This window comes from Aureobasidium pullulans, assembly GCF_000721785.1.
Source record: "Aureobasidium pullulans EXF-150 unplaced genomic scaffold scaffold_7, whole genome shotgun sequence".
In the NCBI taxonomy this organism is placed as follows: Eukaryota; Fungi; Ascomycota; class Dothideomycetes; order Dothideales; family Saccotheciaceae; genus Aureobasidium; species Aureobasidium pullulans.
Window position 1 is genome coordinate 488,483 of NW_021941027.1, and position 23,307 is coordinate 511,789.

At 46.4% G+C, this 23,307-nt stretch overlaps 9 protein-coding genes across 9 annotated transcripts; 7 read left to right on the forward strand and 2 right to left on the reverse strand.

The window, feature by feature from the left end:
* Positions 1–1,261: 1,261 nt before the first annotated feature.
* M438DRAFT_195131 (uncharacterized protein) lies at positions 1,262–3,095 on the forward strand. The gene has a single exon (XM_029899292.1). The coding sequence runs from the start codon at positions 1,488–1,490 to the stop codon at positions 3,003–3,005; it is 1,518 nt and encodes a 505-aa protein (XP_029761587.1). The 5' UTR covers positions 1,262–1,487; the 3' UTR covers positions 3,006–3,095.
* M438DRAFT_195126 (uncharacterized protein) lies at positions 3,096–3,414 on the forward strand. Its single transcript, XM_029899291.1, has one exon. It carries the CDS (start codon positions 3,186–3,188, stop codon positions 3,354–3,356), a length of 171 nt encoding a protein of 56 aa, XP_029761588.1. The 5' UTR covers positions 3,096–3,185; the 3' UTR covers positions 3,357–3,414.
* Positions 3,415–5,670, reverse strand: M438DRAFT_195135 (uncharacterized protein). The gene is made up of 4 exons (XM_029899293.1): positions 5,219–5,670; positions 4,593–5,163; positions 4,243–4,539; positions 3,415–4,190 (listed from the first exon to the last, which is right to left on the reverse strand). Exons 1-4 carry the CDS (start codon positions 5,412–5,414, stop codon positions 3,473–3,475), a joined length of 1,782 nt encoding a protein of 593 aa, XP_029761589.1. The 5' UTR covers positions 5,415–5,670; the 3' UTR covers positions 3,415–3,472.
* Positions 5,671–6,379: 709 nt separating this feature from the next.
* On the forward strand, positions 6,380–7,277 carry M438DRAFT_334305 (uncharacterized protein; the record flags this gene model as incomplete). The annotated part of the gene is made up of 2 exons (XM_029903701.1): positions 6,380–6,415; positions 6,480–7,277. 2 exons carry the CDS (start codon positions 6,380–6,382, stop codon positions 7,275–7,277), a joined length of 834 nt encoding a protein of 277 aa, XP_029761590.1.
* A 108-nt stretch (positions 7,278–7,385) lies between these two features.
* M438DRAFT_195143 (uncharacterized protein) lies at positions 7,386–8,106 on the forward strand. Its single transcript, XM_029899294.1, has one exon. It carries the CDS (start codon positions 7,493–7,495, stop codon positions 7,970–7,972), a length of 480 nt encoding a protein of 159 aa, XP_029761591.1. The 5' UTR covers positions 7,386–7,492; the 3' UTR covers positions 7,973–8,106.
* A 7,165-nt stretch (positions 8,107–15,271) lies between these two features.
* On the forward strand, positions 15,272–15,430 carry M438DRAFT_260197 (uncharacterized protein; the record flags this gene model as incomplete). Its single annotated transcript, XM_029899762.1, has 1 exon — positions 15,272–15,430. A coding segment is annotated over one exon (159 nt), but the record flags the coding sequence as incomplete, so codon positions are not given.
* A 1,084-nt stretch (positions 15,431–16,514) lies between these two features.
* Positions 16,515–18,030, reverse strand: M438DRAFT_354481 (uncharacterized protein; the record flags this gene model as incomplete). The annotated part of the gene is made up of 3 exons (XM_029906954.1): positions 16,515–17,285; positions 17,339–17,426; positions 17,477–18,030. The coding sequence occupies 3 exons, from the start codon at positions 18,028–18,030 to the stop codon at positions 16,515–16,517; spliced, it is 1,413 nt and encodes a 470-aa protein (XP_029761593.1).
* A 1,279-nt stretch (positions 18,031–19,309) lies between these two features.
* Positions 19,310–21,839, forward strand: M438DRAFT_195211 (uncharacterized protein). Its single transcript, XM_029899296.1, has 3 exons — positions 19,310–19,334; positions 19,439–19,896; positions 19,952–21,839. Exons 2-3 carry the CDS (start codon positions 19,563–19,565, stop codon positions 21,742–21,744), a joined length of 2,127 nt encoding a protein of 708 aa, XP_029761594.1. The 5' UTR covers positions 19,310–19,334; positions 19,439–19,562; the 3' UTR covers positions 21,745–21,839.
* On the forward strand, positions 21,840–22,495 carry M438DRAFT_195191 (uncharacterized protein). Its single transcript, XM_029899295.1, has one exon. The coding sequence runs from the start codon at positions 21,934–21,936 to the stop codon at positions 22,396–22,398; it is 465 nt and encodes a 154-aa protein (XP_029761595.1). The 5' UTR covers positions 21,840–21,933; the 3' UTR covers positions 22,399–22,495.
* Positions 22,496–23,307: the final 812 nt, after the last annotated feature.

Below are 23,307 nucleotides of genomic sequence, written 5' to 3' on the forward strand. Positions count from 1 at the left end.
AGAAACGGTTGGAGATCAAGTTGAGGGATGCAAATATACAGATGGTGTTCAAGGATGGGTCTACAGCACAGTCAAGATCGAGACCTGGGTTACCTTATATGAGCCGATAAGCACATCAGAGAAAGCCGACGAAATTGAAAGCTGTTCTATTGCGTCAAATGTAGATAAAGATGACCAAGCAGGCAGGAGCTGTGGATGAAAGCAAAGCCGTGGCTCGGATGCGGAACAGCGTCGGATGTCCACGTGATTTGACATCCGGTATTCATAATCTCTGCCAAGATACACAATATTGTGCATACAAAGCTTCATATCATTTGAGACATCAACCAAGGGTCGCGCTCGAGGAACACAATCATCTTCCATCTTTCTCGTTTACCTCACCATGACACTTCATGGCTCAAACTTTCAGACTCTTAGACCTTCGGACCTACAAGGATGTTGCTGTGAGGCACAGTGTCCCACGCATGAGCGACACGAGCTTACCATGACCTTTTCCTACCCTGCGTGACGAGCACGCGTAGAACTGAGAGGCATCAAAGACTGCAACAGCTTTGTTTGCATACGTGGCCATGGGAAAATTGAGATGCCTAAGCTCGAGATTGATATGGGCTTACCGACCTCGCCTCGTAGACGCCCTGAGCTGTTCCTGCCTTAGGCCACCAACACCGGGATTTCGACCATTGTTTCACTTTCAACACAGTACATGATACGCCAGTCGCCAAAAGCCCTAATCTACAGTGCACTTGCGAGGTCTCAAGAGTGTACGTGCGAACATGCGTCTGCATATGCCAGGATGGTGGCCAATAGAAGGCGATGTCACATTCGGCACAAACAGTCTGCAAGCTGCGCAGAATCACATGGCTGCATAGCATGCAGTCAGGGCTGTGAAGCGTCCTGGTCTTCCAGTCATGCCACCGTCTTGATTGCTACATGTGCGATTTGGACTTGTCGTCAGACGAAGAACACGAGTACTGTGCCTCTATGCATCTCGCTTGCACAGCAAGCCAACACCAGCACAGGTTTATCTGCTACATGATTTGCCAGACGGTACAAGGTTTATCAAAGCTACCAGACAGCACGCATAGTCATACGAGACTCGCAGCGAAGTTAGCGACACGAGGTTTGGCTCGAGGGGTTTGTGAGCCGTACACTCGCAAGACCTCGCTGATCTTCTGCGCAAGGTTGAGCTCGCCAATGTGAGACTCATATTGCAGCGAATCAAAACTCTTGTATTAGGCTGCACTAGGCCATTTCCAACATCATGCCGGCTGTATCAGGCTTATCTCGGCCTTGTGAGCAGCGCTCGCGAGAAACAGCCCCTGCCACACCTCTTGCCGCGATGTAGGTCAGGATCTGGTCTTCTGCCACCGTTAAGTATCGACTCCCCCTCAACCCGGGCCAGTCAAGACTCTGAACAATTCTACTACTTCGTTGAATCCAGGCTTAATCGTTCCTGCCTCGAGTCTCTGACCAGCATTATATTCAAGATGCCAAAGACGCCCAAAGCGACTGCTCGCAGCACTGTTTCGAACAACGCACATCTCAGCCCCGAAGCCTTGTCTCATGGTGTTGAATCCCGAAGGAGCGCTCGTCTCGAAGCAAAACGAACTGCTCGAGAGCTACGAAAAGATGCGGATCTGCTACCATCGGTAGAGAACACCCCAACACGCTCAAGGAAGGACTCCAGAATCTCGGTACCGCACGACTCTAGTCTCCAAAAGAAGACATCCAAATCCGAGATCTCTTGTCATTATGACATTGGAGAACTGCAGAATGTCTCTGGCGATGATAGCGATGTGGAAACAGTTTCCGAGCTGGAATCTCTGGAGGATGACTGCTCAGACCAAGACTCTACCTATTGCCCTGAAGATTCTTCACACGGAAGCTCAGAAGACTATTCGGATGACTGCTCAGATTACTCGGACGAGCGCTCCGGTGATCTCGTGAACCAGGGCTTCGATGATCAAGCAGATGATTGTTCTGATGATGAAGTGATGATGAGCGACAGTAACATATCCCAAACGCGACGAAAGCGGTACGATCATACTTCTCAGAAGCTTGTGGATATCCTCCCTGTCGTTTGTGAGGATAGCAATGGCACACGAATGGCTTTCTTAGCCGAATCAAGCCCATCACGCGCGCATCGAAGGCGAACACAGACTCCCGACCGCCAAATTTCTCGCGCTGCAAGAGCATCCACAACTCTATATGCCGACTCAAGCTACGAACATAGTGTGGTGATCAACGCAAGCAAAGTGCGAGACGTGATCATTGATAAACTTCAGCACGGAGATTGGCGAGATCTCGATAAGCCAGGCTTTGTATACGCGTTCCGGGACGAAGAGCTTGGGCTTGTCAAAATCGGCTTTACTGGCGATCTGCAACGAAGGAAAAGCCAGATTCAGAGCACTTGTAAGATGTCGCGTCCCTTGGTTCAAGTTGCAGACAGTGGTCTAGTGCCGGCTTACCGGGCACTCGAAGCAATCTTGCATCAAGATCTTGCGCCACTTCGATGGGTGTTCCTCTGTGATTGCAAACAACCGAAGAAAGAGTCTCCCAAATCACGTGCCAAGTCATACTCGACGCCATACACCAAACACCAGGAATACTTCGAAATCAATGATGACGACGTCAAAAAGGTTATCAGGTTCTGGAGCGAATTTGTCAAGTCGCGCCCTTGGGAAAGCCGATTGAACAGGAACCCATGTTTTGGTTTGAAGGCAATGACCAATTTCCAGTCTGATTGGCTTCATTTGTTCAGCCCCGACAAAGGCGTTCTTCCCCCCAGATACGAAGGCCAGCATGAACATCACGATTACAGACTGATCCGATGGCGCAAGATCTTGGGTCTGAAGTGTGATAACGCGAAGACGTCCGGGGACGAGGAGCCGTCTGCTGCATCTCTCGTTCGTCACAAGAAAGCAAGGGGTGTCAGAAGAACTACCATTGATTCTACTCTCTGTATCTCCATGAATGGTTTGACCATCAACGTGGACCAGAGGTGAAACAACCAAGCGTCATCCCTTACGACAACTCGAGGTCCAGCTCTAGGCTCCTAGTTTTCCCTCCGTCAGCCCGCCAGGTTTACTTCTGCTTCCTATCATTTATCTACTCCGATCGAAGAAGCCGGTTCTTTTGGCGGTGTCCGCACTCGGAGGCAGTATGACTTTTATGTCAGGGCCATCATGCTAGAAAGCATCTGTTGCTTGATGTTGGTTATCAACGTTCGTCCATTCTTTCTCTGTTTCGTTCTTTGGCATGTAGTGTTTTCAACGATTTCCGGTTTTTCTCTGATGCCTTCCATATGGTTGTATAATGTGCTTCTGGCCTTGCTAGTGAGATATTCATATGGGTAGATGCATGTAAGTAGTTCATCGATACGCTGAGCCTAGTCCCACAGGAGCTTCGGGAATGCCTCAGACATATCTATCGATCGGCTTAGCTGCATAAAATTTCGTCGTGCAAGCCCAAATCATGTGCTCGGATGAACAGTAGGAAAATGGACGCCTCCGAGTGCATGGAGGAACGAAAAATCTAGATCAGTATCGAAGCCATCGGTCAAAGCGTATGGGTCGAAGCAACCATATCCAGAGGCCCATGCCGTGTCGATAGATGAGAATACCTCAGGTACCGGGTTCGTAGAGATAATTATACTTTGCCGTACAGTTGCATCGCTACCAAAGAAAAAGCTTTCCTGCGAATCTGTAGGTTGTGTTCTTTGACTCAAGACGCCGGCTTCCAGCTCCGAGTCATGGTTTGGGAGTAGTTCTTCCAACGAACCCTGGATATCTATATTGCATAGTGCTGATAACTCCCGCAAGGTAGTCTTCATGTTGTCCAGACTTTCTCCCCATCTGAGACTGTGGCCATGAAGTAATACCAGCGTTTTGGCCACGAATTGCGACAATTCGGCATGAGATAATTCCATGTGCCAGAATGCGTAGAATAGTATTAGACATGAGGTCATAATCCTGCAGACCTGCCTCCAAGTCGATGGTAGAATGTGGCGTCCTGTACTGTTGCTTTTGTAAGAGCAGCTGGATGCGTTGTTTGCAGTCACAGTCTGTCGCTTGGACACAATCTCGTAGTATTCAAGGAGAATCATTTGTGCTCCACGAACACCTACGCTAATTGAAGACAGCCAACCACGAGATGATGCAAGCAGAGGTATACGCAGCAATACGCGCAGCCTGGTGTAATCTGATTAGCGTGTTCCGGAGTCAAAAACTAGACGTGCCTCACCAATACATGTTGATAGATACTAAGGATTCGAATTGAGCCTCGGGCGTATCATCGCTTGACCTGACTTTAGATGAACGCTCTGAACGAGCTTGCACGATGTCTTGCTCGATATCCACGACCTCCTCCATTCCCGTAGATTCCCCGTCATACAGGCGTTCGATGATCTTGCCGTTAAGCTGGACCATATTCACTACGGGGCGAAGCTCAGGATGCTCTTCAAGCAAAGGATGAAAGTTTTCAAGCTCAAGATTGGAAGCTTTGATTCTAGTCATGCAGGCATGGCTCATTGCACAATATCTGCATGTAGTTAGCTTCTTCTAGTGCTAACAATGCGGTCGCGTGTTACATACTGATCCGTAAAGCAAAGAATGAGGTACACATAAGACGCGTGAACATCTGACGTTTTTTGGTGAAGGCTCAAATCGTGCGCAACCTGTATAGCTTGGTCGACTGTTGCTCTTGAGCGATTCGATGAGCCTGTACGAAGTACGTAAAGATGGTGGAACAAATGTATGACGACCAAATCGATAGTCTGACCACCTGCATGCTCGTTTATCCAATATATCGAGAGCTCAAAATAGTAACTGGACTCGCTTGTATCTCGCGTAGAAACAAGGAGACACGCGAGAATCGCGAAACTTAGGGCCAGGTCCAGGGGCGGTAAAGTCCAGTTGCGATCGACTCCTGTCATGTCGGCTACAATGCCTGGTGGCAGAATCTTAGCCAGCACGTTAAGGGCACTTGGGAGGTCGACTATCTGAGCATAATAGCCCAGACTATCCGAAGCTGTTGAGAAAACTTGTGATGCTTTTGCAAAGGTCACGCTCGTCGTACGTGAGAAACCCTCATGGGATTGTAAAGGTTCCAGAGACAATACTTTCTTTCGTTCAGGCTCTTGCAGCTCCAATTGAACTTCAAAGTCTGCCTGACGTTAGTCTGCGGATCCAAACTGAGACGGTGGCGGCGGAGGAGCTACCAAAATGAATCTTCGTGTAGGAGTTTATCAGCCAAATTATCGTCACTGGCGTAGTTGGAGTGCTGAGTGCACACGATACACCGGAGAAAACTTCCGAGCCATTGGAACGAATAGGACACCTTGTCGTCTTGTCTAAGTGATGTGAATTTGCAATAGAGGGTTCCAGAACAAGGCATGGCTCGTTAACAGATCGCATACGTGCCCGTCGACTGCGGCGAGATTGGACGTCGTTTACACCATGCGAGGGACCGGGTCTACAGACTACGTCAGTCAGGCGGAAGCGCAGCAGTTTCACTGCTGAGTTTCGACCTTGCTTTGCTTCGCATCACGCACTCCACTCCAGCGGCCCTGCAAGCCGAGCAAGGCCACGACTGCTCGCACTTTCGTTTGTTGCTACGGCATCTCTGACATGCTTTGCTTAATCTTTTGTGTTTATCCGTCATGATTTGATCATTACGACATAGGAAGAAGGCAAGTGCTTGGAATGTGCTTGCCAAAAGATATCGATGGTCCTCAGCTCCCGAGATTCAGCCAGGTCGACGCGCCAATTCTTTGACGCGGCAAAGACCTTGCAACAACTTTGTCTGTTAGCGTCCAAATTACATACGATCACACGATCGTCTACAGCCATTCGCTACAGAACATCCACTGGTCGTAAATCATCGCGTCATTGTCCGTTGTTTGATGCTTACGAGACACATTGAGAGAAAAGGCCGTTGCCAAGTCCAAGTCCATTAATGATGTCTGCGGATATAGACGTGCGGATGTAGGAGCGGCAATATGCTGTTCAAAGAAGCTCTACCACTCTCTGTGAGGCTTCATAACTATCACAGTACTGACTGCATCAACGACCAAGGTACGAAGTTCAGAAGCCAAACGGTCTAACTAGTTAAAATCTCGCACACCACACCTCGTGCCGCCAAAGCCTGTCCATGGTCCTTATCATCGAGGTTACGGATAAAACTTAAACAGCGGATATACATCTAAATCGGTCTTATTCGTATGACCGAGACATCTGTTCGAGCTTACGCTACCAAAGATGCCGACTTTGCCTTTGCTCTTATCAACCTGGTTGCTACATCTTCAAGATGCGCCCCGATCAATGTGCCAACACACCTCTCTCACATTCATATCTCTTTCACCATTGTCAGCTCTATCAAAATGACTTCGTCGCAAGATGTCGCATACTCCGCTCTGGTTGATTTACTAGCCGATTTCGGTTTAGATCACTCGCAGGCTGATTCGAGGATACAATTCGTAGACAACATTCCACCAAAAGCCGCCACCAAAAGCCGCCACCAAAAGCCAGCATATCAAATTAACGCTCGTTGTTGCCATACTATCCGCTGCAAATGCCCTTGTTGCCGCTCGAATCTTTGAGCAGCGCGGCGGCGAACCACACGCAATAACTATCGATCTTCGCAAATCTCACAACTATATCGACCCGGATATCGGCATGACACCATCTATCAATGGACAAGAGATTCCACACGACGTGGTCGTCGGTAACCCTTTCCTGCGAAACATCTTCCAGACGAAAGATGGAAGACATGTGGTTATCTCGGCCGTGTACGTCGATCTGGTCTACAAGTGGACAGCATTTCTTGGGTGTTCAGTACTGGAATCAAGCGTCAGAGGGACTGTAAAGAATTGGAACAGCAATGATCTCGAGGAAGCTGCTGACAAGGCGGGTTTGCCGCTCGCATTGGTCCAATCTGAAGACGCCTGGTTGACAACAGCACACGGAAAGCACATTTCCGATTCGACCATAGTTCCGATCAAAAGAGCTACAAACTCTTCATGCAAAGAGCTTTCTCATAATCTGCGTCGCCCACTTGAAGGAGTCAAAGTGCTGTGTTGCACACATGCCATCGCAGGTCCATCCGCAGGACGAACAGAACACGGCGCCTCCATCTTACAAGTCATGTTCACTCATGGCTTTGAGCATAGCTTCGTCTACACGTACGCAAACCTTGGATGTGCATCGACTCGACTGAATCTGCACAAAGCTGAAGATCGCGAAAGGCTTTGGAACCTTATCAAGGACGCAAACGTCTAGATTGAATCCTACCGGGAAGGCGCCATCGCTCGTTTTGGTTACTCGGATATTGCTATGTTCACTGCAAACCCCAGCCTCGTTATATCGCATGTCCGATGCTATGGTACTACAGGTCCGTGGTCTGACAAACCTGGATTCGGCATGCAAGGCTCCGCGTCGTCCGGACTCATGGCATATTGCGGTGGGAGCCTCCAAACTTCCGTCTGGCCACCCGTATGGTCATCAATGACTATACAACAGGTTACTATGGAGCTTTGGCAATTCAAGTCGCTCTTCTTCGACAGCTCAAAGAGGGAGGAGGCTACTTACTCAGCCCCTCGTTGACTGGCACGGCAATTTCCATCCTTCGACACTTCAAAAGCTCCGAATTGCACAGCTTCCAGGGCTCGCAGGATGCAGCCTCACCACCCGGCACACTAGAGGGCTGGACTGGTTATGGTTATCTCAAGACACTTGAAACCTTTGCCAGTGATACCCAAGACGCCGATCAAGTACGATCCTGTTCTTCTTGCGCCCACGGGGTCAAGCCCACCATACTTTCCCGGGTTTCCAGAGACTGCGATAGATGTCACCCAAACGCTGCCTCGCTTGAAATAAGATTTTTTTTTTCCGATGTGGGCATGCCATTCTTGCAAAAGCTCACCTACGTGGAAAGAATTGGTAAAAAGTGGATCAACAACACTTCCTCCATTTGATCTTCTCTGGTGTATAAATCAGAAGAACGCACATGAGTCTCAAGTATCGAAATATGAAGTTGTCGGGCCGTCACCACCAGGACCTTTTTATATGCAGAAGTTCAAACGCTTGTTTTGTTTGTGACCACATTGAACTTAGGAAGACTAGACGTCTATGTGCTGGGCATCATTTATTCAATCACAAACACCATCGTAGAGGTGGCTTGTTCGCTATGTGCCTATTCATGGTTGAATGCTCCCTTCTGGGAACTTAGAAAAGGGATTTCCATGAAGTATCGCCCTCAGCTCTGGACATTACGAGTCTACGAAACCTTAATGGAAGACTTCGCAGTTCAGAGGGCCTTGCGGAAGTACGGAGGTCTGCTTGAAGTATTTTCCACTGGGGATATCTTGCTGGTGGTGAGTTCATGTCCTTATTCCTATTCTGGCAACATCTGACGGCGAGTAGTCTTTCCTGCTGCAGCGCTGGTCCAGCCGTCTCTCTTGGAAAGTTCATCTCTGGCTTCATCGTATGTTGGGGTGCTGTGGTTATGCTCACTGTACTTGTAAAAGGATACCAAACATTTCTTGTCCAGAGGTCCGTACTTTTGATCTGGCAATGGTCAAACACTTATTGACAAGGGTAGATTATTTCTCGGAGTCTCTGAGAGTCTGGTTGCACCCGCATTCACCATCTTCACGGCCATGTGGTGGAAGAAATCAGAACAGCTACTCCGCTTGTGTCTATGGTATACACCTACTGGACTTGGAGATCTTCTAGGATCTATCCTACTCTTCGGTATCGGTCACACTCAAGGCCCAATTCATCCTTAGAAACATCAATACCTTATACTGAGAGCCGTGACTGTTGTCTAGGGTGTGTGGCTATCCTGGCTGCTGCCAGACAACCCTAAGAAGGCAACATTTCTGGACCCGAAAGAGAAATCGATCACCGTAAAGAGGATAGAACTGAGCGGAGTCAAGCCAGAGGACAGATCTTCCAAGTTGTACGAGATCAAGGAAGCTCTTGTCGATTCTAAAATTTGGCTTTAAATCTGTGGGTTTACTCACAATTTGCGCTCTCAACGCTGACTTCGCATCCCACAATCACTTCAGTCTTTGCCTCGGCTTCGCTTCAATCGTACATCCTCCGTCATGTGCTCAAGACAAAGGCCTTACCCCTAGCTGCAGTATAGTGTGCGATTGTCACGTCAAGCCTCGCGCTACGTCATAAACTCCTGACTTCATTGGAAGCCTCTATGCTCCTCTTAGCAACTAGCAATAGCAACTGATTGTCCTGTTCTGCCTTCCCCAACATCGGGAACGCCCGCAGCGCTCTGCACCGAAATTCAGCTTCCTAGCTATACTTGCGGGACTCGGTGAATACCAACACATCTACACGATCTCGCTTCTATAACGCTACTTTACTGCCTACATGCTCCTCTTAATCGATACGAACAACGCCATGGATACGCCTGTACAATCGCGCCACTAGAATTATGCCTCTTTTGCGTTTGTTGTCTGCTTAATCGATCCCAACCTGTTGTTCGTCTTGCCGCAGCCAACATGTTCTGTCCTGTCGTGCCGTCGAGCCGCGCCAGACTCCCGTGCGGCAGCGCAATTGGCAATAACTCGCGCGATTTCTCCACTATCTTGTCTAGGGTAGTTGTTTGTTCTTGCTGGTGGATTCGAGATACGTTTTTGCCATTGTCATGTAACACGCCTCAAATTTTCCCGGCCTCAAGGACAGCTAAGTCGAAACGTCTGTGCTAAAGGTCAACGCTCAACACAATCTGCTAACTAAAAGTAAGTTATACGTTATGCTAAGAGGTTCTTCTTAAGACTTAAGCTCTCTAATCGCTTTACGAGCAAGTCATCTTATGCTCTCTATCTTTCCTATATTTCTAACACTTCCTTGCTTGCTAGAAGCTAATGCCTAGCCTTCAAACCCTTAAATATCCGGTCCTAATATGTCTTAAGTGACCTATCCACTTTATAAGGGTCGGCCTTAGTCATCCATCGTGCCTATCTCCCCATTATTTCTATAGCGTGCCGCTTACTAACTTCGAACTACTCTAAATGCAATGTGCGGTAGTTAGAGTAGACTATGGATGGATTAATAATCCAATCCACTAGATAATCTAGTACTAGATTAGACTAGATTAGATTAGTATAGGCATTAGACTAGACTAGATTAGGTTAGCCCCTAATCCAGTACTCTAGTAGATTCTTAGCCCTATGCTAAGCCGCCTTCTAATTAGCTTACGGAGGTCCCCGGCGGCCTATAAGGCCTCTAATTAGTTAACTCTAACGTTAACAAAAATCCTTACGAGTGTAGAGCTAGGCGCGTCTCCTAACTTTTTACATTACTACCCTAATAATTTCAATTATTATGAACGACACCGTATCTAACGTACTATCTTCTATACTAAACACCTCTATAATTAACGTACCTACCTACCTCTAACGAACCGACGACTTTAGAAGTACTACCCCCGAGGCGCGCGAAGTAGAAGGCACCGACACTAAGTACTATAAACACGTCGACTAGTCCTACCTCTTATAGTACGAGGGCGTACCTAACGGTAAGGGTACGAGTAAGAGCCCTATCTAGAAGTACGGTTAGCGTGTTCAGAAAAAAGCTACAGTTCCTACAAAATTCTTCTAGGTCTATACTAACTACTATAAGTCTCGTGCTTATCGCACCTATATCTATAACATTACTAATAGTACGGATAGCGCCGCTAACTACCTCTTAGCAGTTTACGACATCGGTAAGGATAGCCTAAGGAAGCGCCCTCGAAGTATTATAGACTAGGTCTTAAGTTAACCCGCCTTATCTTTACACGGTTAAGATATAGAGCGATATAGGACGGTCTTTAACGAAGCTGCGTAGAAGGGAGCAGTTACTACGCTAATTATTTATAAGAACCTCGCCTTCCGTCTTCTTAAGTCCCTATATATGCAGAACTGTCTAATAATGCTTAATCTAGTAGTAGACTTAAGGGGATGTCTCCTATAGCATAGGACCATGCGCCGGTAGATTTCTTAAGTCTATAACAGTTACCTTAGAGTAGTAACCGAAACACTGCACTTAGCGTCCTCTACTATCTACTTTTCCTTCGACCTTTAGACGTCTCGTAATCTTAAGGCACTCTACGGCATTAATGTTTACTTTACAGATAAATACGGCAACCTTAAGACCTTCCTTCTAGCCCTTCTACAGTAGGAAGGTAAGCATATAGGTACTAATATTGCTAACACCATTACTAAGATTATTAGTCGCTTCTTACTTAATAAGAAGATCGGGTTCTTTATTACTAATAACGCATCGAACAATAACACCTACATCTCCGCCCTTACTAATAAGTTCTACTTTAATGCTGTTTAAAGACGACTACGCTACGCCGGACACATCTTTAACCTTATTACGCGCGCATTACTCTAGGGTGTTAACGAGGACGCCTTCCTTATAGAGCTAGCCGGCGTAGAGGTAATAGAGTAAGAGCTCGAGTGCTAGCGATGTCGAGGACCTATTAGTAAAGTTAGAAACACTATTATTTACATCCGCGCCTTGCCTTAGCAAAATAAGGAATTTAAGAAGGCTTAGAAGGCTTACCTACTACTTACTAAGGTTACCGAGCTCTATACGTTTAACGATACTCGCTAGAACTCGGTGTTTAATGCGCTCCGAGTCTTTATCTTAGTGCGCCCTACTATTAATGATTTCTATTAAAAAACCATGAAGGATTAGCAGGATTATGTTAATATTAAGACTAATTTTAGGACTAAGCTATACCCTAAGAAGATGCGTAAGAAACTAGTAATACTAAACGACCGCATTACCTAAGACGACTAGGCATTACTAACTTAATATTACGAGATCCTCGAGCTAGTATAGCAATTTACCTAGCGCCTTAAGGGTCGAGGCACCGGTGCTAGCTATAGGGTAGTCTAGTAGGTAATACTAGCAATAGAGCGCTTGTTCTCGTACTTTAAGAAGCTTAAAAATTAGTACACCATTATTAAGCCTATATAGAACTACTCTGCCGTCCCTTTACTAACTAGTTAAGTCCCTGCTTCTTAGAGTATAGTAATATCGCAATTATAGTCCTAAAACATCGACCTTAACGACGACCTTCCTATTTCCTAACCCCTACGTAAGGCCGTTAAGACTACTCGAGGACGACGAGCTAACATCGCTTTAGTATCCTCGCTAATGCTACCGCCTATTACCCCTCTCCTATCGTCGATACTAGTACCCGCCGTACCTACCGAGTAGACTCTAGAATATCGTATGTTAGCTACCGGGGTTAACTTAGCTTAGAAAAAATTGAACGAATACTATTAGATAACTAATTAGTCGCCTATATACGTCGCGGCAGTTGTACTTCATCCGGCTTACACCTAGAGATAGTTAAGATTAAAGTAGAGAGGGCGATAGGATTAGCTCGTAATGTTAGAGAAGTTAGTACGTAACTTCTAGCTATCCTCCTACTCTTAACTTATCGTAGAGACTACCCCTCTCGAGGACGATCGTACGCCTAATATAATAGTATAGATAGACGCTACACTTACCTTAGATAAGGAGGACACTAACACTAGTAGCCCTAAGACCGATAAATACGCTAGATAGTGCGTTAAAGGGCGTGTCCCTAACGTCTACTATCCTCTTAAATTCTAGTCGAAACTACGTATTAAACACTCCTATCCTAGGCTCTCTCGTATAGCCCGCGATCTTTTTATAATACTAGCTATATCTAATGAGCTAGAGCGGGTGTTTTTAAGCTACGGAAACATAGTAACACCCTAGAGGGGAAAGCTTACTAGCGAGGCAATAGAGGAAGCATAATGCATTAAGAGTTAGATAAGGCATAGTATTATAACTAATCTCGGAGCAACATTTAAGTTAATAGTATAGGCACTAGAGGAAGCGCCGGAGGCGCAGATGTACTAAACAAACAAAGCAAACGTTAAACTATCTACTAGTTCTGTGTTTTATCGCGTTTTTGAACGAATTAGACCATTTCTAAGAGAGTGTAAAAAGAATAATTAACCGTTACGACTAAGGCTCGAACGGTAGTCTATAGTCTATACTAATCTACTAGACTCTATAGATTGGATCCACTAGATTAGACTAGATGCTAAGGCCGACTAGACTAGATTAGATTAGAGGGTTAATCTAGTCTAATCTATCTATAGTCTACTCTGCCGGTAGTTCGGATTATTAATACATGTCGTATAGTACTTCCGGTGTTAGCCTAGTTCGCTATAGACGAGTCTCTCTATTCTTCTAATATAGGGAACATGCCTAACTTGCCGTAATGGAATTAGTATAAACCTATATAGAGATTCGAATAATACGAATCTATTATCTATAACTATAGTAGTAAAACCGATCTTAACATGTCCTAGATCCTTTTCGCGCTTAAAGATGTATAGTGTTCCATTATAGAACTCGGATTCTCGTAGAGGCAAAGATAGAATGTACTAAAGCTCGTTTTTTAACCCTTTTTATTTATAAGGGAGAAAACGCGTTAACTCGGTTAACTTCGAGTTAATACCTAAAGTAATAGATAGAGCACTAAAAAGTTTCGTATATTCTCTTAGAAGTTGCTATAAACCTTTCTCGGGACCCTTAAGAAGTTTAATAGTTAATCTTAAATGGACTGCTATTTCTCTGTCGCCTTTGTTAACCCTATTCTTATAGCGCTAGCGACCTTCTACGTTATATATATGTATATAAGTAAAATCTGCATCTACTAGGCTAAAACTGTTAAAAGAGAGAAAGGAGGACGCTAGAACCCTAGTAGCTCTATCTAGACTAAGGACGAGATTAAGGTCGTAATTAGGATCCTCTATCTTAACTAGCATAGTAATTTAGGTCATTGTCTCCTACTACAAAGTTGTCTTAAATGTCTTCTATTAATTTATTATAAAGAGTAGGTTATTAGACGAAGGTAGAAGATAGCGCTATAGAGGTTTAAAAGTGGGGAAGCTAGGTTAGGTACACCTAAAAGAAGGTCGACTATATCTATAAAACGGCGAACTCCTCGAATCCTTAAAATTCCAAAATCTGAAATCCTAGGTCCTCCGGGCGCAAATAGGCGGCTTCGTACCTTAAGATCGTAAAACAATTATCTACACTCTACAAGTCGCTATATAGATTATCTAAGTCGATAGTTCTACTTTTTAAGTACAAATCTACTTAGTAAAATTATCTGCTACATAAATTTAGATAGTCTAAAATTTGTTATATATAGAAAAATCGAGTACGTGCCCGGCGTTATTAGGATAGCTACGTCTAGAATGCGTTTAGAACGTATTTAGAGCAAACCTTGGCAGGATTTATAATAGATAATATGCCTACCCCGGATAATCCTAGTGATATTTAATGCTATACATAAAATAGTTATGTAGCATACTACCACTTTTTCTTTATAACCACCTAGTCACAATTTCTATAATCAATTTAGCACTTATATAATAGACCTATCGACTCCACTTATATGTTTAGCGACTTATAGAATGTAGAGAATTATTCTAAAGTTTTAACGCACGAATCCGATTAACTTGCGCCCGGGGGACCCCGGATATAGATAGGATTTAAGAATTTCAGAATTTGAGGATTAAGGAGTTCGCCGTTTTGTAGGTATGGTCGACCTTTTAAAACAGGTTTAGTGATGGCAAGAGCGTCCACTTTAACACGAGAGCCGATCCTGCCCGTCCCGCAACTCCTCGGCAAAATCCAAGTCCCTGCTCTGTGTTGCAATCGCGTACCTTGCCCAAACGATCATCACCCCATTAGGATTATTGCTCTCAGGATCCGGAAAAGTCGTCATTACGGACAGACGTCGTACCTTTATCTACTCCAACGTTCTTCTCGAATACTCTCCATTAACAAACATCTGTCTTGTTGGCTCTGCCATGGACATTATGTTTCAAAGGCACCGGAGAGTTGTAGAGGCCGCTGAACCCTCGATGTAGTCAAAGCCATAGTGGCAACATACGGAGACAGCTGGTTTTTTTTGGCAAGGAGGCTCACATCATTCGTTTTAGTTGTGTCGTCCTTGAGTCGCTCGAGAGCCTCATGATGTTCTGGGATTCTTGTAACGAAAACTTGATACAGCGAGGCGCGGGAGGCGATGGCAAAGGCAACTCACCTTGGGAATTGTTCCAACTTCAAGTCGTCGTCGAGCTGGCATCCACTGCTTTGCAGAGAGGAAGACACAGCAGCTGCGTGATACCACCCGTTCTTCTTCAACCAGCTTTCCACCACAATTACATTGCCGCAATGAATCCACGCGAGTTCAACCTTCGGCGAGCGTCGATGAGTTCAACCAAGGCACGATTCTCTCAATACGAGCAAGACCGCGCACGCATAACATCCCCGAACGAACCATCCGTCGACGCCTCACTGGTATACAAGATCGACGTACCACTCACGCACACGAGCAGCGACTGGCTCCACGACAAGAGATTGCCTTTGAAGATTGCATTCTCGCACGTTCGAGCTCGTGAGATGGCTACCCATATTCTTCGTCTTCAAGACTTCTACAATGCGCACGAAGAGGTAGTGCGCTTGTACATCATCCAGCCATGTAAAACATAGAATGTGGATGGCTACGAATCGCTCTTGGTATTTGCACGGACTCAACAGTCTTTTCGAGGCGCCTCTGGTCGTTGTCAGTACGTCAAATACCCATGATAGCGGCACGGGTCGAAGGTGATGTCTAATTTGATTCATGAGACTGGTCGTGCTCTCGAAGCTTTTTCTCGTGCTGCTGGCGACGGTAAATAACGAGGTATCTTGGGCAACCATCACTCGATCGGACTCGTATCTTGATGACCGCAAGACTGTCAAAGAAGAGTCAGCTTCGTCGAACATGGACTTCTGATAAGTGATTACGCATTCGGTGCGCACGCTAACGAGGCACAACCATGCCTTGCACTTTTCCAAATAGCTACATGAGCGAAGGCAGAGTTGACACTGGATGGAGTGGAGTGGAGTGGCCCTCTAATCCACTCCACTCCAGTGAAGTCTTGGCTAGAGTGGACTCCGGTGGACTCCAGGCGGGGTAGTAAGTAATGGTATAGGGGGCACTAACCGTAGACCACCGTTCGAATCCAAGCAGTACTACAAAAAATCTTGTTTTAAGCTTCGTTGTAATCTCGCCGGAGCTCTTATAACGTCAAACAATACAGACTAGAAGCATATCTAATAGCTGATTCAATGGTTTTAGCTCGTTCTGCAGCATTTATTAGTGCCGAAAATCAGCCTTAGAGTCCGCTAGGTACTGGAGTTATACCGTTTCGAATCCACTCCACACCACTCCAGCCCTGGAATTTGGAGTGGAGTGGGGTTTTACTCCATCCACCGTCGACTCTGAGCGAAGGGGTGTTCCAACCAAGGTTCGTGAGTACATGGCTCAAATTAGATCAATTGAATCAATATCCATATAGCTCCTGCAATCGCCTGGTGCAAAAAGAATTGACAATGAGATGGATGGCAGCCCGCCTCACAAATGCTGAAGGCTTCCACCAAAGATGGCCCACAATCTCTTCATGCAACTCCCAAAAACAGACTCTTTCCCAAAATACTGTTTCTTCTGCCCCGAGACTGTCCTTTCTGAGGCCTGGGGATGGCTTGATCAGCTTCAGCCTGTGCTTCTGCCTCGGCACTGATGATCTGCGACCTTGTCAGGACCATACGCGGGAAAAGCATTTCTCGCCGGCCCGTGCAAGTCTTAATGAATCCAGGAAAAAGCACAAGTACGACATCGTTTGGCATCGTGTCTCTTGACGCAGCTGTCTGTGTAGCCTTGACCATAGTACCACTTGAAAATCTCGACCATTCGGAAGTCTCTCCGAGATGACGGCTAGCATCCACCTTGACCGTACTGCGCTGTACGTCTTGCCATAGATCCATGATTCGACTTAGAAGCAACTGTATGTCGGTCATGCAGTTCTTATACTCGGTGGGTCCGAGCAGCTTGTTTGCAAAGATGGAGAACCCGTTGTAGATGGCATCTGTAGCAGAGTTGATACAGGGGTCATGGTTGTTGAAGTCCGAGATGGATAATAGGAGTGCGCGGCATAGTGATTCTGCCTCGTCGTTTGAGTATGCTTTGTCTAGAAGGATATCGTGTAGCTCAAGCTTGCCACCTTCGATGTATGTAGTCTGTAGTAAATGCATCGATACAAGGCTTGAAAAGACGGCAAGGGCAATCGCCATACGAACATCCTTCGCTACATCGGAGTTCGACGCTGGTATTGGAGGAAGTGGTTGCTCCCCGTATATTGCTTGTGCCTGGTCAAGCCAGCCGCTCTGTCTCTGGACCGCCAAGCACATTAGATCGGATCAACTTTTGATATCAGCAGACTCACCTCGAGGAATATGCGAGGAATGTCGGCTCGGAAGTACTTCTCTGACATATCTGCGGTATCTCTCCAAATAGATGAGATGCCCTCCCGACTTAGGTTTTCGTCAGTACTGGTCCATACCTATCCCAGAGTGTTACTCACAATCTGTCTAAGTCGACTTCAAGAAGAGTCGATTTATAAGATTGCCACTTTCGTAGTTCCTCTCGTGAGCTTTTCGACGAAGTAAGTGATTCTCTCAGCTCCACTTCCTTTGACTTCAACATTTCCTGCAGCTTTCCAGAACGGATCTTCTCATTTTCGAGGGCTTGAATCGCTTTCGCGAGCGACACTTCCGTCTTCTCAATCTGCTGAGTTAGTAGGTGTTGTTGCTTTTGTATTCCTTGTAGCTGGGCGCTTTGGACGTTTGCTTCGTTCCGGAGTTTTGCCTTCTCTTCTCCTGACTTCTCAAATTTCAGCACGAGATCTTCAACGACCAGACTTTTCTGCTGAAGCTGCTCAGACAACTCTCGTGATTGTATTTCCAAGTTCAACAGTCTATCCTTGGTTCCTTCGGCGTCAGTGTAATACGATTCGTGCTGAATGCAAGTTTCCATTGCATCCCTGAGGTTGCAAAAGGCACTTTTAGAGTCAGATGGAAGAGAGGAAGGTTTTGAGCCATTACCCAGATGAGCAAGTGACACGCTCGAGCTAGGCATACTGGCGGGAAAGATGATAGTTCAGTGCTTGTTCTCGTAGCGATTGATATCACGCGAACGACGTTACTTATAACCCCTATCAGTTGCGCCTACCTAGACACGGAGACAACCCGAATCGACTTTTATCCTAATCGGGTACCGGCAGTCGCTTGCCAATGCATTCCAACGCATGCATGGAGAGTTTCGATAGTGCCTACTCGCATCTGTTTTGGTCCAACAACCACTGGACACGTATCGTTTCATTTTGTGCAGATGCAGTGATCTACTTGTTCTCGGGCAGAACTTATGATACGACTTGCGTTCGTGCTCTTACTGAGCGTAGCATCCTATCGCGTAGCTGCCTCGTACAAGTGTTATATCTTCGGGCATGCCAATAAATTGCTTAGCATACATGAAGAACCTGGCCCGGAAGACACTACGATTGGTGGAACGTTGGTGACTGTCTTCGAGCTGATCGTATCATAGCTCCCGGTCCTAGATGGGAGTACATTGTTAGTGATGAATCCACGGCCTTGCGCCTCGACCAGAACGGGGGCACAATTCTGCATACGGTTGATCGGCGTCCAAAGCTAGGCTGTAAGATGTGCTGAACTGGGCAGCTATGAAGTAGTTACTCACATCTCAAGAAAATCGGGTGATCCACCCAAGTCAGTATCATAATCTGTATGTACCCATCGAATAACCAAAACTGACATCTAGCCGTTGTCCGTAGCGCAACCCTAATCAGATACCAGACTCAGCAGTCATTCGCAGCATCTTGGAGAGCTATGCGAACGAAATGGTTGGCAATCGCTTACAGTCCGGATCGCACATCGAACCGCTAGAGATGTAAGGATAAACGGACCAATAGAAGTGTAAGGATAAATGAACCACATTTGCGGAGTGTTGCTCTCCGAGCTGCTACAAGGAATTCCACTCCAGCCGCCAAGAACTCAATCTCAAAGACTTAGTCCTGTCAGGTCGCAGACCACTAAACGCACCCCTCTCAGAAAGGCGATACTTAATCCATAATTCCGGCAATTTAGTGCGCGCACAAAAACAGACTCGATCATCCGGGTTTTAGCCGTGATAAGAGTGAGCAGCTCTTTGTGCCAAGCTACAGTACATTGTCACAAGTCTTGGGGGCACGGAGAAATGTTTGCCCATCGCAACAAATGCCTCCCCCTCATGACCGTTTGCAGATTGTGCCTCGAAATTTTGCTGCATGCTTGACGTGGCCAGTTTTGACATGCCTTTCAGTCCTGCAAGCCTTGCATGTGCTTGCATACAGGTTGTACAGGGTGCTTTCACGTCCGACGGTTAGCGTAAGATCCCACTTTCTTGCAAAGCAAGGGTATTTGACCAATGGCAATTGTTACCAAGGTCGATATAAGCAGTGTTCAAAGCTCACACTAACCGTCGGATGCAGCTACACCCTGTAGCAGCTGGCGGGCAAGGCTACTACAAGATATGTTCCCCATGTAACGTGAGTCTCAAATGCTCTTCGAATCCATGAGTCGTTTAGTCAACCTTGGAAGCATCAGAGCGCTGGTATGGAGCCTCATTTAGGAGCCATAACGGAAAACATAGCGTTTCTGGCTTTCCTTAAGCATAGAGGACGATCCAAAACAAACCCGATACCCCTATGTCCTTGCAATTCGAGCAAAGATATTTTCTCGCTCTCGTTCAAGCACGAGGTGATCATTGGGAAAGCCTTTGCCTTAATTCTGGTAAACACCAATGACAAAAGCAAGGTCGGGGCTGTCTGCATCGAAGAACGTGTTGACCAAAGTGGCATAACGGTTCGTTCAGCGACAAACACAGGATCGCAAGAAAAAAGAGAGTCTGCATTTACCCGTATCGCCAAACTATTGGAGCATTTATCAGGTACCGTCTCAAGTCCAATCTTGGATACGTCCCTTTCTTACTTGCGCTCTCGCAGCTAGTCGACGTGATGAGAAACAGCAGAATGAGCTTTTGTTCGAGATAATCTGTGTCTGCCAGAACAAAATTCTTGGTCGATTACGTTCAAGACATGCACCGCAAACAAAAAAGAACAAGCGTCCTCTGCTTCGCAAGCTGTGGCACGTCATGGAAATCCTGAAGAAATACGATCATCGCAGTCGCCATTATGACAACCTGGAGATCAAGGCTAACACTGTGATCGACCTACTCAAAGCCCTCGAGCGTCACGAGCGTGCGTGGGCGTTGGGGCACGAAGGAAGCAAGTGTATACAAGAAATGTTTAGAGGCGTCCAAGCCCTGTTGCCCCAAATTCTGGAAAGCCGGAAACGGTTGTCGACTATGGAAGCAGAATCTTTGGAGCCTGTTGAACATTTACACCTGGAAAACCTCATTGAACGTCTAGAGAAGCTTGATCAGTATCGGCACGCAGCAATGAACCTTATAAGTCTAAGAAGACGCTACCGAATACTTCGAAACATCAAATTCGAGGGAGTGACCATGTCCAATTGTCCCAACGAAGGGAAAAGCATGGACCTGTGCCTCACGAATAGAGGACTTTTCACTCAGTTCTACGCCAGGCAAGAAGTAGACCATGGACGCCCTTCTTCTTTTCCTTGTACACCAGAAACATACCAGAAGATACGTACCGCAGCACGACAGAAAAGCAAAGTTCATGCAGAAATTCAACTCCTCTATTTCTACGAGAGCATGGGGTCAGATTTGGGGGTAACCAGACCTCGTGTCATTTGCTCTGAAAAGCACGCATGCTTTCTCTGTGACACCTTCATAAGAGCCCATGCACAATTTTACACGGCTTCAACACACGGAACATTCTATTCGCAGTGGAGATTACCAAGACCTGGAGAATTCAAGGTGTCAAGCACAAGTATCATGGCTGCCTTGAACCGTTTCAACATATCACTGGAAGGGGAAATAATGGCCCGGCTTCTGCATGGGCCACAACTAAACCTCAGTGTCCCAGAGAGTGTTCTGGTCGAAGCAGAGACTTTCACGCCGTCCCTGCAATCGTCAGTCTACACTAACGATCGGGCTCAAACATTTGATGATCTACCTGACAGAGGAAAATTGAGCTATGCCTCGACCGTTAACAGAGACGAAATCTTTGCTACTGCGAAACTTTTCCGAAATGGTCGATCGAAGTCAGCTACTGTTCTCAATACTGTGAGCGCCACGCATCTCGATGAAACACTCTCTTTGAAGTCTATGCAGGGTACTGTCATCTCGGTACCTGACTCAAGCCTCTGTGCTATCAAAGAGCTATACAAAGAGGACGAGAACGCAACGTTCGTATCGAGTAGACGCTCGATAACAGACTTTGGAAGACCAACTTTTGGCACTTCAAGGATTCTTGCTTTTGACAATGCTTCTAAGGATTGCTTAATTATGCAATACGCAGAAAGTGACCATGCGATCGCTACGATTGTCCCGGGCCAAAACCTGACTACATATCTCTCACCTGGCTGCACAGTACAAGTGCACACACCATATATTCATTTGCACCTGGAATATGCATCGATCGCACCAAGAGCGGAATTGCGTAGCGATCTGATCCTAAATTTGACTTGTGCAGTTGGAACTATCGACGGATCTGAAGACGAACGCCCTCCTTCTACTTGGATTGATCTTGGAGCTAGAGGTGATAAACTCCCAAAGACTCTTCCCGAAAACGCTCTTCTCCAAGAAGGAGGTATCAAATTGTGTAAGCATGATCAGTTTGTGACCCTCAGAGCTTTAGTAAATGAGAGCTAAACTCCCCCTACAATTATTGTCTTCGATTGTCGGATGGCCTGCCGTCAAGATCTCTGCTGCTTACTCTCAAGTCGCCACCGGCTATTCGACGAGCACAACAACGGCCGCCGCATTTAATCTTCTTCTCACAAAGAGCGACATGACGACGACTTTGACGCAGACGTAATCTGCTGTAGCCACAGCAACCACATGCGTTGGTACAACACAATGACTGGACTCACTGGTAAACCTGGTTCAGTCGGCTTAGGTTTGTGGACGATGGCCTCCACTTCCCCAACTAGAGGCAGTTCGATGATGCTTGGGCCCGGTATATTGAGCGACACGGTCATCTTGACAAACTTTAATGGAGACGCTCCATACCTCTACCATCCGAGATCGGGTATCTGTGCCACCTTGCAGCCTGGATTGTCTAGTACAGTTGCCATGCAGAAGTATGATGGCGGCTCGGTGACGCTTGAGCCCTGTGGGTGCAGCGACGTGCCCGCGGAAAACCAGGCTTGGCTATCAACACCTCGCCTGTTTAATGGTCAATGTGTCATGGCTATCGGAGACCGTGGTGCTCTGTGGCCTAGTGGCTTCTACTCTGCGAACAATAACAATGGCTATTTTGTCAGCCTGAAGGCTGGTGATGGTGGTTGCTTCTATTTCCAGTAATAACAACTTTCGAAGTTGAGGGTTTTGAGGTCAGAATGAAATAACAAAAGTAAACAATGTCGAGATGAAACTGTAACTGATCTGTCGTCCCCAGCGTCTCCCTCGAAGCACATTCAACATCCCCAGCGGAGGCTCAAGGGGGCCTATCGACGTAGATGCTGGATATTTTTGAGATTCAGTTCTGATCACAGACATGGTCCAGTTATGCAATTTGACCATGGCGACGGTATACGGCCCATTGCAGTGGATGTCGAGACTCAAAGTCCATGCAGGTCATTTGCTCAAGACTCTGGTTTCGACAAAAACGGATATTTGGGAAATTGTAAAAAGTGATCAAAAATGCTGGTTCGCCAAACTTGAAGCAAGACCATTGCTACACCTGATGCTGCCAAGCGCCCTCAGTGGTTGCCAGTCGGAGCGTTCCTTCCTTGATTCTCTGACCTCAAAGAGATTGCTCTTTTTCTTGTTATCACAATCTCTTGTCGCGACCTGGGAACAGTGAAGCAATACACAAGGCATAAAAATCGTGGGCACACGACAAGCAAAGAGACCAATCGCCACAATTCCAGATTACGACACCTTGCTGCAGCAATTCAGGAACCATCGAGAACCTCCAAGCCTCATCATGCGCCAATACCACATGTACCACATTCAAACCTCGAAACACGGAAAAACAGATCCCGCAAAAAAAAGAAAGAACCTAACCGCCTAATATGCAGCATTCCCATCTCAGGTATTGATCTCGCGACACTCGCGTCTTCAAACCGGGGTCAAGCATGCCGACCAAACCGAGAAGAAACATATCAAATATGATCAACAGGTACCCGGTCACATAACATTCTCTGCCAAAGTTGATAGAAATGGATATGCAGGAAAACGCACGATCCCACGGACCGGGGTGGAGTTGTT

Excerpts from the sequence above, each read along its gene's own strand:
- M438DRAFT_195131 (XM_029899292.1), top strand. The coding sequence starts at position 1,488 with ATGCCAAAGACGCCCAAAGCGACTGCTCGCAGCACTGTTTCGAACAAC.
- M438DRAFT_195126 (XM_029899291.1), top strand. The coding sequence starts at position 3,186 with ATGCTAGAAAGCATCTGTTGCTTGATGTTGGTTATCAACGTTCGTCCA.
- M438DRAFT_195135 (XM_029899293.1), bottom strand. The coding sequence starts at position 5,414 with ATGCGATCTGTTAACGAGCCATGCCTTGTTCTGGAACCCTCTATTGCA. Across the intron at positions 4,540-4,592 it reads ATTCTTTGCTTTACGGATCA|ATATTGTGCAATGAGCCATG; the intron begins GTATGTAACACG and ends AACTACATGCAG. Across the intron at positions 4,191-4,242 it reads GTATCTATCAACATGTATTG|GCTGCGCGTATTGCTGCGTA; the intron begins GTGAGGCACGTC and ends AGATTACACCAG.
- M438DRAFT_195143 (XM_029899294.1), top strand. The coding sequence starts at position 7,493 with ATGGTCATCAATGACTATACAACAGGTTACTATGGAGCTTTGGCAATT.
- M438DRAFT_195211 (XM_029899296.1), top strand. The coding sequence starts at position 19,563 with ATGGAGCCTCATTTAGGAGCCATAACGGAAAACATAGCGTTTCTGGCT. Across the intron at positions 19,897-19,951 it reads ACTATTGGAGCATTTATCAG|CTAGTCGACGTGATGAGAAA; the intron begins GTACCGTCTCAA and ends GCGCTCTCGCAG.
- M438DRAFT_195191 (XM_029899295.1), top strand. The coding sequence starts at position 21,934 with ATGCGTTGGTACAACACAATGACTGGACTCACTGGTAAACCTGGTTCA.